The 16,431-nt window shown below is 35.6% G+C and overlaps 1 protein-coding gene across 1 annotated transcript in view; it reads right to left on the bottom strand.

The window, feature by feature from the left end:
* The window catches only part of LOC132543625 (1-phosphatidylinositol 4,5-bisphosphate phosphodiesterase gamma-1-like), a 55,249-nt gene that overhangs the window by 21,626 nt on the left and 17,192 nt on the right, over nt 1-16,431 (bottom strand). Inside the window, exons 10-22 of the mRNA XM_060207140.1 lie at nt 15,947-16,062; nt 15,747-15,832; nt 15,083-15,203; nt 14,561-14,646; nt 13,583-13,665; nt 12,553-12,619; nt 7,335-7,405; nt 6,724-6,843; nt 4,077-4,246; nt 3,240-3,440; nt 2,593-2,715; nt 2,021-2,207; nt 1,078-1,128 (exon numbers count right to left, since the gene is read on the bottom strand). Of these exons, the coding sequence (XP_060063123.1) occupies nt 1,078-1,128; nt 2,021-2,207; nt 2,593-2,715; nt 3,240-3,440; nt 4,077-4,246; nt 6,724-6,843; nt 7,335-7,405; nt 12,553-12,619; nt 13,583-13,665; nt 14,561-14,646; nt 15,083-15,203; nt 15,747-15,832; nt 15,947-16,062 (1,482 nt within the window). The remainder of the gene's footprint in view (nt 1-1,077; nt 1,129-2,020; nt 2,208-2,592; nt 2,716-3,239; nt 3,441-4,076; nt 4,247-6,723; nt 6,844-7,334; nt 7,406-12,552; nt 12,620-13,582; nt 13,666-14,560; nt 14,647-15,082; nt 15,204-15,746; nt 15,833-15,946; nt 16,063-16,431) is intronic.

The raw sequence follows: 16,431 nt of genomic DNA, 5'->3' as shown, positions 1-16,431 counted from the left end.
AGATATTCTGTAGTAACCCCTGTCATTAACCTGACAGTTAGATATTCTGTAGTAACACCAGTCATTAACCTGACAAAGTTAGATATTCTGTAGTAACCCCTGTCATTAACCTGACAAAGTTAGATATTCTGTAGTAACACCAGTCATTAATCTGACAGAGTTAGATATTCTGTAGTAACACCAGTCATTAACCTGACAGTTAGATATTCTGTAGTAACACCAGTCATTAACCTGACAAAAGTTAGATATTCTGTAGTAACCCCTGTCATTAACCTGACAGTTAGATATTCTGTAGTAACACCAGCCATTAACCTGACAGTTAGATATTCTGTAGTAACACCAGTCATTAACCTGACAAAGTTAGATATTCTGTAGTAACACCAGTAATTAACCTGACAAAGTTAGATATCCTGTAGTAACACCAGTCATTAACCTGACAAAAGTTTGATTTTCGGTAGTAAACCCTGTCATTAACCCGACACTTCAGATATTCTGATGTAACCCCTGTCATTAACCCAACAGTTTGCTCGCCCCTGAACAGTCAGGATAATTTTGAGGCAAGGTCTCCTTGGAGCATCTGGTGATTTCCTCGCTGGAGAATATTCAAGAGGCCAATCCCATGCCACCAAGAGTAATTAAGATAGAGTGTCTTGCACAAGGACACGATCAGGACAGCACTGAGCAGTCTATTTCACAGCCTCCTGAGAAACACAATCTGCTACTGATAGAATGTCGAACTACACACCTCATACCTTTCCCCTTTGATAATGTAGGCCAAGACTTCAACCAACCGAGCTATTGTGGCTCCTGAACTGGCAAAGTTAAATATTCTATGTATTACTCACTATACTAACACCAGCCATATGTTAACTGGTGAGTAAAGAACAATTCTGTGAATAACAGGAGATGTAAAATGCTATACAGATATTGTAGGCTGAAATTGACTGGAAATTGCTGGATCAATGACCAGATATTGAATTATTTTTTGTCTCCAAAAAAACAAGTGTTCTATAGAATATCTACATGCTGTCCTAAGTATATACAGCATCCAGGCATTGACATCGTGCGGAGTGTTACCTTTGAAAACTCGTTAGGATAGATGTAATCTGCCCCTGGCTCAGCTACTTCCTGGAAACCCATATGCCCAGTATCACAAAAAGAATGGCTTCAATCTTTTTTTCCCCAGTGATATTTTTATCATTAATCAAAACTAGAATAATTGCAGTATCAACATGTTTCAAGAAGTTTAAAGAATTTTAAAATTTGGTTTTAAAATGACTTGCACATCCTTCTTTAAATTCCTATTTATCAAATGTTTGACTTCATATTTAAAATTTCAATAAATCATTTCTTCATTCAAACAATAAATATTTTTCAGATTTTCAATGACATCAGAATAAACGATTTTGATGGAATAACTCCTGATGATTTTTCTTAGTTTCAATTAACTTAACTTAAAGAAAATAAAGAATCTCTACTTTTATTTTCTCTTTAATTACTAAACCATTTTACACATGTAGCAATATATGTTAAGTGACAAATCCTTTGTATTACTGTAAACATGGAAATTTATACCTGGAGAAATTCACACTAAATACACAGATGTCATTCAGCTGTGTAAATTTCTTGCATGTGTTAGATTTTATGAAGTGTTACATACATATTTAAATATACATCAAATATATAGGTATCTAAATAAACATTTAACATATATGAAGGTATATTGATTGTGAAAATAACCCCCGCACACACAGTATGCCAATTGATAATGTGACATTACCCCCAACCTACCCTGTCCCTGTGGAAATAACCATGTTTACACTAACAAATGTCCGATGGTCAATCTTTTTTGAGAATACTTCAGGAAAAACAAAAACTGATAGTCCTGGTTGATATTTAATCTTTTGATCAAAAGTTTTCCTACTAATTGGCATGTAATATTTATTGTCATGATTATCACAGAGCGTGAAGTCAGAACTTTTTTATCTCCTTCTCCCCGAAAGAGTTTGTAATTAATAACAGTACTTACAGCCCCTCTCTCCTCCACGAGTCGCTGACTGACAGGATATTTGAGGCGGACTTTGTTGTATAAAGGATTTTTCTCATAGTAATCCACAAGATCTACAAGGCTCTCAAACTCAGCTGATCCAATGACAAATAGACGCTCTTCATTCTGGATACGACAGTGCTTGATCTTACCATCGGCTCTGAAACATGGGAGGATTTTTCTCTGTTACTGACAATGTCTTTGATATCGCTATAGCAGTACCAGGTATGGCTTCTATATAATCCTAACATTGTTATTAAAACTTCACTCACTGTAAGGAAAAGAGCTACAGAGTATATGAAACCTAGATGTCAAAAGTACACATGAATATAAGTTTTTGTGTTTAACAAACTTCTATAGATACTTCAGCTTACTTAGAAAGTGATCTGTACTTAAAATCAGACCAATGCTAGTTAACTGGAAATCATGGGTTATAACAGACCTCCATCTATACAGATGGATAAACAGGCTGTTATACCAGTGTTTGTGAACAAATGCTCACAACTAAAAAAAAAGACCCTGACACGTCATATTTTTATATTCACCTGAATGAAATTGCATAAGAATCCTGATTTTTGACACTTCTACGAACAAGGAACGCTCCATCCCGTCCGATCTTTTTTAACATGTCTTCAGCCTGACTTCGATCAAGGTTGTTGTGGAACCATCTATAGGGTTAACAATGGAACAGTGAAAACTGATACTGTAAATCACTTATAACTTCCGAGGGATTTATTTACGTGTGAAAACAAGCGGAGAGTCAATCCCGAATTCAAATACCTTAATGATTTTTACAAATATCACATTTCTTGACGGCATTATGACTCCGTTCCTGATATCAGAGTCTTGCAGAGTCCAAGGTCTCTTACAGTTTATCATTTGTGAATTTTGAGTCATTTATATATCAGCATTAGTGAAATCATGTATTCATAGTTATGTCTTAAGAGGGAAGTTCGTAAAGCGGAGTATTCACCAAATCTTAGTTTGAAAAGCATGTCTATTTATGTAATTGACAAGAAAATTTAAAAAGATGTGCACATTTACAAAGTGATGTTATTTTCTATTTTACAATGCTTTCATCTCCTAGCTGCTCATCAAGCACATGCTCATGGCTCTAATTACTGACAAGCTAATTTATACTAACATCGAGATTGACTCTTTTTACCCCTGTACACTAGACACAGACACTTACTCTTTTCTCTCATGACTGACAAGTTGTGGAATCGGCTCCGACAGAATGGCAGAGAAATTTTGACTGCGAAGAGGGTTTGTGTGATAGAAGGTGATGAGTTCGTAAAGGCTATCGAACAGTGTGGTCTCAATCAGGAAGTACTTGGTGGAGCCCATCTCCTGTTTGGACTTGATACGACAGTGTTGTGTGGTTCCTTGCCACCTGTGGGTACAAACACGTTTATGACATCATCATTTTAGGTATGTAATGTGGTAATTGAGTGTACCATGAATTTACAACACCATAAACATTCAACATAATGTGACATATCATAAAATAACTTTAGGACAAGGATTCCTCTTCTGAAACGATTCAATATCAAGACTTAGTACAGATGTTTCTAAGTGAAGGCCACCCTTCACATTGCCAGACAAGTGATAGGAAGAGTCACAGAGCCAGAAAACCTGCAACTGACTAAATGCAGTTATAACTTATGAATACCAATGCCCAGTAAAAAAAAAAACCCCATAATAACTGATATTGAATCTTAGACTTTTATCCTAATAAATGCCTTTTTTATGATGAGAAAACTGGGAACATCAACAAAATAGGATAGATGTGATATCATAAAACACAATAACATAAAAAAATGGGTTCCACTGTACAGAATTACAATTTGGAAAAGAAATCTTTCAAATTTTATTTATAAAACATAACAAGATGAAATCCTACATGCTTAATACCTAATACTCTACAGCTCTCCTTCTATTTTACTAAAGCTGTGTTTAACATTTTATAAATCCTCTCCATTTATATATAGTAATACAGCAAGCGTTTCAGCAACATTTTAAAGCATACCAGAATGACAATGAGAAGTCTCCAACAAAGGTTTCACTCTCGCGGACCAGGAAAGCTCCATCACCCAGTGAGGCATACTCTCGTAGAAGTTCAACAGCCTTATTCCTACCTCCCTCTAACTTTCCATGGAACCACCGTTCGCTGAAGTGGAGTTCATCCTGGGGACGGTCCTACAACAATCACATGACATCTTAACAGGATGATATGGATATGCCACTGAGTTAACACTGGTTACTATGGTAACTGACAAACATCTCAAGTAATTATGCATTAACACCATTTACAAAAATCATATAAGACAGTTATTTTACATGCATAATTATGTTGTATTTCTTGTGACATGTATAATAATGGATGTTTACACTATTATCAGCACTTTTAAATTTCCACTTTCAAAACTGATATCTTTACAAATTTTACAATTCCAATTCTGAAGTTCCTTTTCTTAAATTCAACTATAGGATTAGAAATATTAGTGAAACAATACATGTTTATATGTGGTAAGTGTATTATATATGTACACATCAGGAACAAATTCAGTTTGAAATTAACTGTAATTGGTTCAGTGAGAACTTCATGAATGAAGAACTACATTGCTTCTATAAAACATTATCATAACTGTTTGTGTTGAGGAAATCAAAATCACACTAGAATGGTTTTAATGACCAATAATTACCTTTAAAAATAAGTTATTAATGACCAACACTTTTTTTTCGGAAATTCTTTAATTTCAAAATGAGTTTTTACATATTTTAGGCAACACTTTTCCATTTTACCAAATAATGGGAGACATTACATGTGTTAGAAAAACATGGGTTAGAAACAATAAAACTAGTTGATATTAATGGTAACTGGTCTTCTTATATTTCCAAAGTCTGAAAAGGGACAGAAGCCCCCTTCTTGTTTAGTGAAATTTAAGTGACAAAATATGATAGCAGGTATTGGGATGGTTAGATCATGTCTGTCACATAAGGGGAGATAACTCACCATCTATCAAACATAGATAAAGTGTCTGTTTTTTTTCAAATCCCTTCTGATATAGTTTGTATTCTGAACATGAGATCAATATTCACAAACATTGTCTATGAATTAAAACTAGACACCCTCACCATGAATATACCTTGAATATGAAAATTATCTATATCCTAAAAATTTTATCAAGGCATTCATTGTACATTGTACTGTATCTGATGTGGTCAAATTTTGAACAGTTTAATATGCTGACTCTGTGTTTGTGAATTTTACAAATTTGATAGTGGGATGAATTCAGATATTGAATGTTCGTGAATTTTACAAACTTAATTTCAGGATCAGTTGCGACTAAGTAAATGTGAATCCTGCAGACTTACTGGTGTAAAATTTTAAAGTTTCTAAGACTAATGGAGAATGTTAGTGTTTAACCCTGCACACACACACACACACACACACACACACACACACACACACACACACACACATACAACACATGTACACATATACACACTGTCAAATAGTTAGACAATTCTTCTAATGAAAACCACAAAAATCATTTTAAGTACCTGTGTACCTGTTGGTTTCTATATATAGGAGAAAAGGAAAAATTAATGAATTATCTTCAGGCATGGTAAGGAATTAGTAGTATACCATCACTGATCAGATTATATCAATAGAAAAGTCTTTTCCCTGCTGAAAATTACCTTTCAGAATCCTGTACTTATCATTTCACCTCAGGAGAAGATTCTGTTAATTAATTTCTTCTTAGGGAAAGAAGAGCTAAATTACTCTCAGAATCGGGAAAGATTTAGACATGGATGGACTTGATTTCCACAAGGATAGATTTGTCCCCTCAGGGATATGGATTTGACCCCACAGGGATAGATACAACCCCACAGGGATAGATACGACCCCACAGGGATAGATTTGACCCCACAGGGATAGAGTTGACCCTACAGGGATATGGATTTGACCCCACAGGGATAGATACGACCCTACAGGGATAGATACGACCCCACAGGGATAGAGTTGACCCCACAGGGATAAAGTTGACCCCACAGGGATAGAGTTGACCCGACGGGGATAGAGTTGACCCCATTGGGATAGAGTTGACCCCCACTGGTATGTTGTCAAACTCTAAGTATATTTTCCTGTACGATCCAGTTGATATTGTCTTTAGAACAGTGACCCCAGCAATCAACTAGGTCATCTTTACTAAAGAGAACATGTATTCTCAGTTTGATAGTATTTTGTGACATGTTCTAGAATCTTGCTGATAAAAAAACAATTCTGATACATGAACCCAAGTGGCCGTGACCTTTTAACCTTACTAGCACTTATACTTTCTCCATTGCAGCCATTTTCTGGTTTATGCAATTCTCTACCTGCAGAGATTTACCGATTTCCACATTCTTAGTTGACCAATAGACAGATGCACAGACGTGATACTATGTCAAATCCATAACAGAACATGATGGTAAATATTAACAGAACATGATGGTAAATATTATTCCTATTATTTCTGATAAAGACCCATGGTCTAAATTGTTAATATTCGAAAAGGAAAAGAATTAAAAGTATAATGCTGACAAAATTTAATATGGCATAAAACAATTCTAAAGAAGATCCTTTTTTCCCTTTATAGATAAAGTTACAGTGATAGTCACAGACTTACCTCATTGGTTACAGATCCATTGTCGTCCTCGCCATCATCCTCTTCCTGCTGATTTTGGTCCGTCTCCCCAGTGTAATGTAACTTTGTACTCGTCAACACAAAAAAGTGAGGATGCCATATCTGTCAGTTAAATATATAAAGAACGGACATTAAATAATTTCAAGTTTATGTATCAGAGGTCATTTTTCATCTCAATGCCTCCGCTAGGAATCGAAACCCGGGACCCCTGGCTTACTAGTCTGACGCTCAACCAATCGGGCTAAAGAGAAGTTCTCTCTAGCGGCTAGTATTTTACCAGGGTCACATATACACCGAAATACAAACTTAGCATACAACATCATATTAACAGTGGAGGGAGAGAGATCACCATACAGTTAGTCAAGTGTGTAAACATTATCTGGAAGGCAGAGAAACTGAAACAACATCATATTAACAGTGGAGGGAGAGAGATCACCATACCAGTCAGTCAAGTGTGTTAACATTATCCGAGAGAATTACGCAGAAAAACTGAAACATCATCACATTAACTGAAGAGAGAGACAGAAACTCCCAATCAATGAAGGTATAAAAACACAGAAACTTAACATAAACACACTTTCTTAAGATCTTACATTTTCAAAGGGATCTTCCAGGTACAAAACTCCTGTTTTCACGGCATTGTTCATATCACCTTCCCGTCCCGCTGTCAACAGAAATATCAAAATACTGAACAAACTGAAAAGCAAAAGTTATTAACAACAAAGTACTTGAAGTACTGTACTGCTGGTTCTAGAAGAAAGAATAGAATTGATCAGAGAATGCAGAACATTTGAAGCATTTCGTTAATTTTTAGTTTGTTTTATCATGAACCTCTGATATGCATGCAATCAGAAGTAACAAATAACTTTTCATGACCAATGGCTGAAGTATTAGGTCAAAGCTTGAGGAGTTAGAACAGAAAAAATACAATTTGTTACAAATAAGCAGACAATATTGACAAAAAATAAACATGCAGAATGTGACTTATCTTAAAACAAAATAATAAATATAATTTCTCATAGTTCAGAAATAAACACATTATCTTCATCTATCACAACAACTAATTCAAATGCTTGAAATCATAATAAATCTTTTCACCAGTAGTGTAAAACAACACAAGCAACAGTATTGCAGAAATGACAACAATGAATTTTTAAGCAAGAGAATACATAGCAATGCAGATTGGTACAATAATTTATAGAAGACTGTACAGCCTTGCATACTGCTAAAACAATTTTTTTATAATCTCTTTTAAATGGTGTATTTAATTCCATCTAAGTTCAAAAGAAATCTGACCAAATATTCATTCCTAAGACCTTGGGAAATACTTTTCTTTTTACAAATGTAGAAAGTCAATTCTTTTGGAGAAATCCGTGAAGTGTAATAGAAATTTGACACCCAGTGACAAAACTCAATGAAGTGTAATAGGAATTTGACACCCAAAATAAATGTGCTAGATAACCTAACTGTGAGCAATGTAAACTTGAAAAATGTTTCAAAAAGGATTTCCCAAAAGATTCTCTAAATTAATTTTTCAAAGCTGATTTATTCTGATAGATATTCTAACACTTAACCCCTTTCTACTGTCTATCTGAAATGTCCATATGTCTTAACATAACAAGCATCTAGACGCATACACTGTGTATTTATTCTATTCAACAGTGACTATACTTATGGCTAACAGACTAACATGCACATCAGCACATCAAACATCAACTCAATAAGCCAAGCAAATGCTATGGGTAGATTTTCACTATGGGTATATACATGTAACGCTAACTCACACAGGCATAGCTACAAATAAATGTTATTGAATCATAGCTACAGGGGTGTGGCTATATTGGTTGATAATTTTGAGCTGAATGGGTGTGGCTATAATGGTAGACAACTTTGAGCTGAAGGGGTGTGGCTACATTGGTAGATGCCTTTGAGCTGAAGGGGTGTGGCTATAATGGTAGACAACTTTAGGCTGAAGGGGTGTGGCTATATTGGTAGACAACTTTAAGCTGAAGGGGTGTGGCTATACTGGTAGACAACTTTGAGCTGAAGGGGTGTGGCTATACTGGTAGACAACTTTGAGTTGTAGAAGTGTGGCTATATTGGTAGACAACTTTGATCTGAAGGGGTGTGGCTATATTGGTAGACAACTTTGAGTTGTAGAAGTGTGGCTATATTGGTAGACAACTTTGATCTGAAGGGGTGTGGCTAGAAGTGTTGCTATATTGGTAGACAACTTTAAACTCAAGGGGTGTGGCTATATTGGTAGACAACTTTAAGCTACAGTGGCAGGGATACAATGGTAGATCAATTTCAGCTGTATGGGCATAGCTATACTGAAAAACACATGTAAGAGAGAGCTTTAGTGGTAGAGGCTATAGGTAGATAGATGTGCCCGAGAGCATTATTGATAGATTACACTGAGCTGGTTAACACTGAAAGGAGCTCTAGTAATTTTACTTATCTTGTATTGCATCTAAGTAAATTGATATATTTAAAAGATATTTTACAGAAAAATGTGACAAGATGAGCAATTGAGCAACACAATAAACCTTGATATCTATCAGATAGACTACAGTCTAAAACCAAACCAAAACAAAAAACTCAAAAAGTGTAAATAGGAGAAAAAAGTTGGCAATCAAACCGGATATATTCATTTCCTTGTCATCTTTTAGTAATTGAATATTTACACACTATTTTACTGTGGCAATTAAAAACTATTGGCTAGTTTTGTTTCTACTGATAGATACTAAACAGGGATGTAACTGGTACAGTTGTAAACCTGTTTATAAATCACTTCCTCAGCACTTGACATCTGATTCCAGCAACCACTAGTCTGCATCTACTATTTGACTTACTATCATCTGTCTAGAGTAGCGACTTTTCAATATCTACATCATATCTAACTAATTCTTGCCTAGAACAGTCACCTGTCTATAACTACCACCTGCCTATACCTACCACCTGTCTACATCAACCACCTGTCTATAACTACAACCTGTCTATATCAACCACCTGTCTATAACTACCACCTGCCTATACCTACCACCTGTCTATAACTACCACCTGTCTACATCAACCACCTGTCTATAACTACAACCTGTCTATATCAACCACCTGTCTATAACTACCACCTGCCTATACCTACCACCTGTCTATAACTACCACCTGTCTATATCAACCACCTGTCTATAACTACCACCTGCATATACCTACCACCTGTCTATAACTACCACCTGTCTATAACTACCACCTGTCTACATCAACCACCTGTCTATAACTACCACCTGTCTACATCAACCACCTGTCTATAACTACCACCTGCCTATACCTACCACCTGTCTATATCAACCACCTGTCTATAACTACCACCTGCCTATACCTACCACCTGTCTATATCAACCACATGTCTATAACTACCACCTGTCTGTAACTATCACCTGTCTGTAACTATCACCTGTCTGTAAATATCACCTGTCTATATCAACCACCTGTCTGTAAATATCACCTGTCCATAATTATCAACCTGTCTATAACTACCACCTGTCTATATCTACCATCTGTCTATAATTACCACCTGTCTATAACTACCACCTGTCTATACCTACCAACTGTCTGTAACTATCACCTGTCTATAACTACCACCTGTCTATAACTACTACCTGCTTATAACTACCACCAGCCTATAACTACCACCTGCCTATAACTACCACCTGTTTATAACTACCACCTGTCTATAAATACCACCTACCTATAACTACCACCTGTATATCAGTACGACCTGGCTATATCAACCACCTGTCTATAACAAAGGCTTGCCTTTATCAATCACCTGTTTATAGCTACTATATATACCATTTGCCTATAACTACCACCTGTCTATACCTACCACCTGTCTATAACTACCACCTGTCTATAAATACCACCTACCTATAACTACCACCTGTATATCAGTACGACCTGGCTATATCAACCACCTGTCTATAACAAAGGCTTGCCTTTATCAATCACCTGTTTATAGCTACTATATATACCATTTGCCCATAACTATCACCTGTCTATACCAACCACTTGTACATAACTTTCATCTGTCTATAATTACCGCCAGTCAATCAGTTATCTATAATTTCTACTTGTCAATAACTACTACCTATGTCCCTAGCTTCAATCTGTCTATAAATACCACTTATCTCTGTATCTACCACCTGTCTGTTAACATCACCCATTAACCACTCTAGCACCAGTCTGTTAACATCACCCATTAACCACTCTACCTCCTGTCTGTTAACACCACCCATTAACCACTCTACCATCTGTCTGTTTACACCATCCATTAACCACTCTACCTCCTGTCTGTTAATACCACCCATTAACCACTCTACCACCTGTCTGTTAACACCACCCATTAACCACTAATACATGCCTAAACCAAAACACCAATCTACTCCTTAATAACAATGATTGTATGACATTCCCTTATAGATAAATAGCCCCTGTGCTCCATTAGTGTTGAGTTTGGGGAAAGTGAAGTTTGAGGAAGGAAATCAAACCAGAAAAGGATAGAATAAGGATGACTTGGTAGTAGTGTCATTGTATACATATCTAATGGAAAGTGAAGGTTAATAACTGGTAAAATCTCACTGACTTGGCATATCTGTAAGGAATCAGGTTAGACAACATAACAGATATAACACTGACCTTTACATAAATATCAGGTTTATTGGACACAAAATATTAATTCTAGAATATCCTGATATTTTAGCTTAGTGTTTACTGAAAGTCTTTGGTTTTACCATCCAATCTACCAGTTGGTTTATAAACTATTAAAGTATACAACAGTCTATGAACTGTATCTATCCTGCAATGAACCAATACCAGGTAATAAGCCTAGAAATAGACATTCCTGTCCAAATAGTATTCTTTCATTGTCCTATAAAATGCCCCGACTTTAAAACAGTGGTGATGTATTGTCACCTTGGTATTAGGATAACTCTAACTGTAGGGTTAGAGTCATTTAAATCCGCATAAGGTTTCACCATCCAAACAAATATAAGGATGAATGCATCAGAAATTTTAAATTGATCCAATATTTTTTGCTTTTTAATATTTTTTTTTTTCGTGTTGATTATCATTTCCACATATTTTCTATCAACAAGAAATGATACTTGGTATCCTGATCAATATGTAATTAATGAAAGTTCCTTTATTACCTGTTCCACAAGAGAAAAAAACCTTTGCAATGTAACTCAGTAGGAATGACACGATACAAAATTCATACAAAGCAAACATAATTAGATAAAAGCTGTTAATATCATAATACAATGAAAGCCTAGACAACATGCATTTGTTAAGTAAATATACAATCATGCAGAGTCACAATCAACAGCATAACCTCATTTTTATCTATAAAACATAAAACTATAACAATATGATAACAGGAATCTTCCAATTCATGGTTTTTACCTACATTAGTCATTTCTGATAAAAACTTGAAGCTGTGACAGTTTTTTTTAAACAAATATCATATTCATTAGCTACACACTATTAAGACTCTATAGATTTATTGTTCTACAGAAGAAGATATCCTGATGAAGAAAAGAACAGATTTTACATTGTACACCAAATAATGGTACAAGTTTAAAGTTATTACATATTTGATGAGCTTGAGTTTACCTTATACAAAATTTAGCTATTTAAGAGCCTAAGGACCTAATTATTGATACCAAGTAATACCTGTACAATGTAAGAATGTGTATAAATATGTAAACCAACTTTCTTTCATAGATACCAACTTTTGCAATATATATATCTTACTTTCATCCACTCTATCCACAACACATTCTGCAGCTCCACCATCTTTCGGCAGATCCAGCTTTTTATGCTGAAATCACAAACATCAGTTAAATAAATTACATAAACAACGATAAAAATCATGATGCTAATTGTACTGATGTTTTTCCATATAAGCAAATTATTACAAAACAAAATATAACATAAAAGCCCAATTTAGGGGGACAGCGTGAAATACCAGGGCTAAATGAACATACAGGCTTTATTCCCAGAATTTCCATGGTTACAGCCTAGGTCAGAAGGATAGGGGAGACTATCAGTGAAAAAATAAATAGAAGATTTCAATGTTCCAACAAGGGAATGAGAGTCAAATTTCATCTCCGTGGTCTCCAAGCACGAAAATTTAATTCAACAGAGAGCCCCTACTTTTGATAACTTCTGACATCATACCGTGGAATGTAGCACATTTCATTTTAATGACCATGCATCTGTAGGCTGTTATGTCTATATACTGTGTAATCTGTAAACCAACTTTCACAGATACCAACTTTTGCAATTTCAGCAATACAATGCTTTCTTAGGGTGATATACTTTAACAAATTCTGAACCACTGTAGACAAATTGGATATGCATTGTCAACATTTTAACTCCAAGCTGAAGACCCATTTATCAGCGGGAAGTTTGCCATGAGTCATGTGAGGGACATGGGTCAGTTAGTGACCTCCCAATGAACCAAAACGATTTCTGACACTTCATTAGCAGCTACGTGGCACAATACCTCAAAGAATAACCCAATATAATAAACTTCAAAAAGTAAATTCAGTAAGGGTAGCAATCACAACAGCATCAGGGTGGGCGCTTCAGTTTATTCTGTGGTAGTCGACCAGTTGGCCAGTTATTAATTGACAAAGTTTAATAATAAAATGCAGGCTGATAATCCATGTTTAATTCACAATGACAGCTTTTTGTGATTTTGATTGGATCAAGAAATTTGCGAAAGGAAGTTGGTTTACAGCAGATAAAGTTGTACAACTCTATCACAGAAGCAATTTACCTTCAGGATAACTTTACGCTTTAGTTTCTCTGGAGATGGCAACTGGTGTGGGTCTCCCTCTACTGGTTCCACCAATAGGTCAGCTGTAAAATCAAAGATATCGTTTATTATCACATTAAACAGCTTTATATCATAGAGTATTGTAAAACGTTAGCATATGTGGGTATAATCTGTGGGTGTAATCTCTATACCAAAAATATGATTTGAACCATTGAAAAAAGCCAGAATTCCAGGTCATTTTCATTTAGCTGGACCAAGATATTCATTTACAAAATAAGGACAAACTCAATGATCTTTGTTTGCTTTCTGATGAGTGTCAATATCTGCAGGTTTGTCCCAGCATCAAATCATGCATTCAAAATATTGAGAAAAAAAAATTGTATAAAGAAAGCAGCTAAAACTGACTACTAACTGCTAAATGTGTGTCTCATATGACCTAAAGTCAATTTACAAAACATTCATAATACCGTTTTGCATTGTACAGCATTTCTGATTATCAACGCCAACAGCTGACAAAGTCAAGACTAGATCTCATATACACCACTTACCCCCGAACACGTATACGCCACTTACCCCCGAACACGTGTACGCCACTTACCCCCGAACATGTGTACGCCACTTACCCCCGAACACGTGTACGCCACCTACCCCCGAACACGTGTACGCCACTTACCCCCGAACACATGTACACCACTTAACCCCGAACACATGTACACCACTTACCCCCGAACACATGTACACCACTTACCCCCGAACATGTGTACACCACACCACTTACCCCCGAATACATGTACACCACTTACCCCCGAATACATGTTCACCACTTACCCCCGAATACATTTACACCACTTACCCCCGAACACATGTACACCACTTACCCCCGAACACATGTACACCACTTACCCCCGAACACGTGTACACCACTTACCCCCGAACACATGTACACCACTTACCCCCGAACACATGTACACCACTTACCCCCGAACACATCTTTAAAAGCCATGGCCATATTTCTTTGCTGACCAAGGCAACAATGGTTTTCAATGGACAGAATAAGAGGGTACCTAAAAAACAAGACATCACAAAAAGATTTTAACAACAGAGAGATGTATCTTCTCAATTCATTTTTTAGACATCAATTTGAAAGTTGATTTGAAGACTGCATAATATCATGGTGTTCAAATTCTGTAACAAAACTCTAAATTATTTTTTTAGAAACACATTCTCTCACAGTTAATATACACAATGACCCTCCCAGTTAATATTGGAAGTGACCCTCCCAGTATATATTGCCAATGACTGTACCAGTTAACATCGCTAATGACCTTCCCAGTTAACATCATCAAAGACCCTCTGAGTTTATATCGCCAATGACCCTCTCAGTTAAATGACATTTTTTAAATTCCTACAGCTTTATGACACTTCAATTATGGAAGTGTTAAATATCAGCAAGTTCTAAGTCATTAAACATCTCAAACATTGCTTGCCAAAAACACATACTCTGATGCGACCCAGGCATGTTCCTTGATGGATCTGAGAACATCAAGGAATCGTATTCGTGTTGTGAGGGTGTGACCATGGTATATACTTGGTAAACCGTCTGGGCCATCCCAACAGTCCACTGTTTAAGTAAAATCCAAAATATGTAGAATTAAAATAAAGAATATGGTGGAAGGTTTGAGGAATCAATTGCTACAGAATTACTGAATTAAATTACCCAGTAGGTAAATACAAAAATATGACAAAATCATCAAAAAGACATTTTACCTCATATCTGGCCAGTTGTGTTTGGCCATATAGAAATGTCATTAATATTGTAGGACACACGTAGCAATACTGTTGTGTTGTCATAAATAAGGAAATAATTTAAATGATAAACAGAATCTTACACTTGTGCGAAAATAATATGAAATTTATTGAAGTCCATATTAATTAAATCATTTGATATGTCTACAAATTATCAAATCACTGAACTCATTTAATAAATTCCATATTAAGTCAACACTATGTTAGAGCATGGATGTATATTTAGTAGGAAAAAAAAAAACTCCTAGTGAAGAGCATATTAGTGAAAGTTTTTTTCTTTTTGAATAGAAGTAACAAAGGAGTTGAAAATAGCATCTGCTAATGAATTGTAAAGATTAAAAGACTAATGTTTCCTTACATTCTATACATCTACAGCCCATACGGAGACAGCGTACATAAGCTTCTGTTGATGAATCACTTGATACTTGGTCCCCTGTAAGGTATCTGTAAAACAAACCAGCAAGACAATGACAATACTAGGTTATATGTATACTAAAATTAGGCAACACTCAACTGTTATCCAGTATGTGTTATGTGAGGATGTTATCCAGTACTTACGTGTTATGTGAGGAGGCTATCCAGTACATGGACAGCGGCTGAGTCATGTCCTGATTAATCTTATCATGCTTTTCATCCCAGATTGAGTTGTCTTTAGAGAACAGGTAGTCTTCAAACTGTAGGAAAAGGAATTGATGTTCAGTGCTGCTAGCTTGTGTGATACTTTTGTCTATAAATTAATACACTGTTACACAAACCATGTTTCTTTTGCATGTGATTAACTTTCACAAATTCTATGACTGAAACAAACTGACAAAAGATGATTGTTGCAAATTAAGAGAGTTGTGTAGAGTTAAAGTGCTGTTATAGTCTGTTTCACAAACTTACTCGCTAGAAACTTTTGATTTGGAATTTGCAAAGTAAGCAGATTTATCATATACTCCAAAATCAATTAAAAATACCTGCATGTCAATCTTTCAACACTTAATCAATTCATGGACAAACAAAATCATCTATCTTACAGCTCCATTCTACTATGGAAATAA

This window comes from Ylistrum balloti, unplaced genomic scaffold (assembly GCF_031769215.1).
Source record: "Ylistrum balloti isolate Yb309-2 unplaced genomic scaffold, AGI_CSIRO_Ybal_v1 Utg369760, whole genome shotgun sequence".
NCBI lineage: Eukaryota > Metazoa > Mollusca > Bivalvia > Pectinida > Pectinidae > Ylistrum > Ylistrum balloti.
The sequence above is the reverse complement of the archived record's forward strand: the minus strand, read 5'-3'. Positions and strand labels throughout refer to the sequence as shown.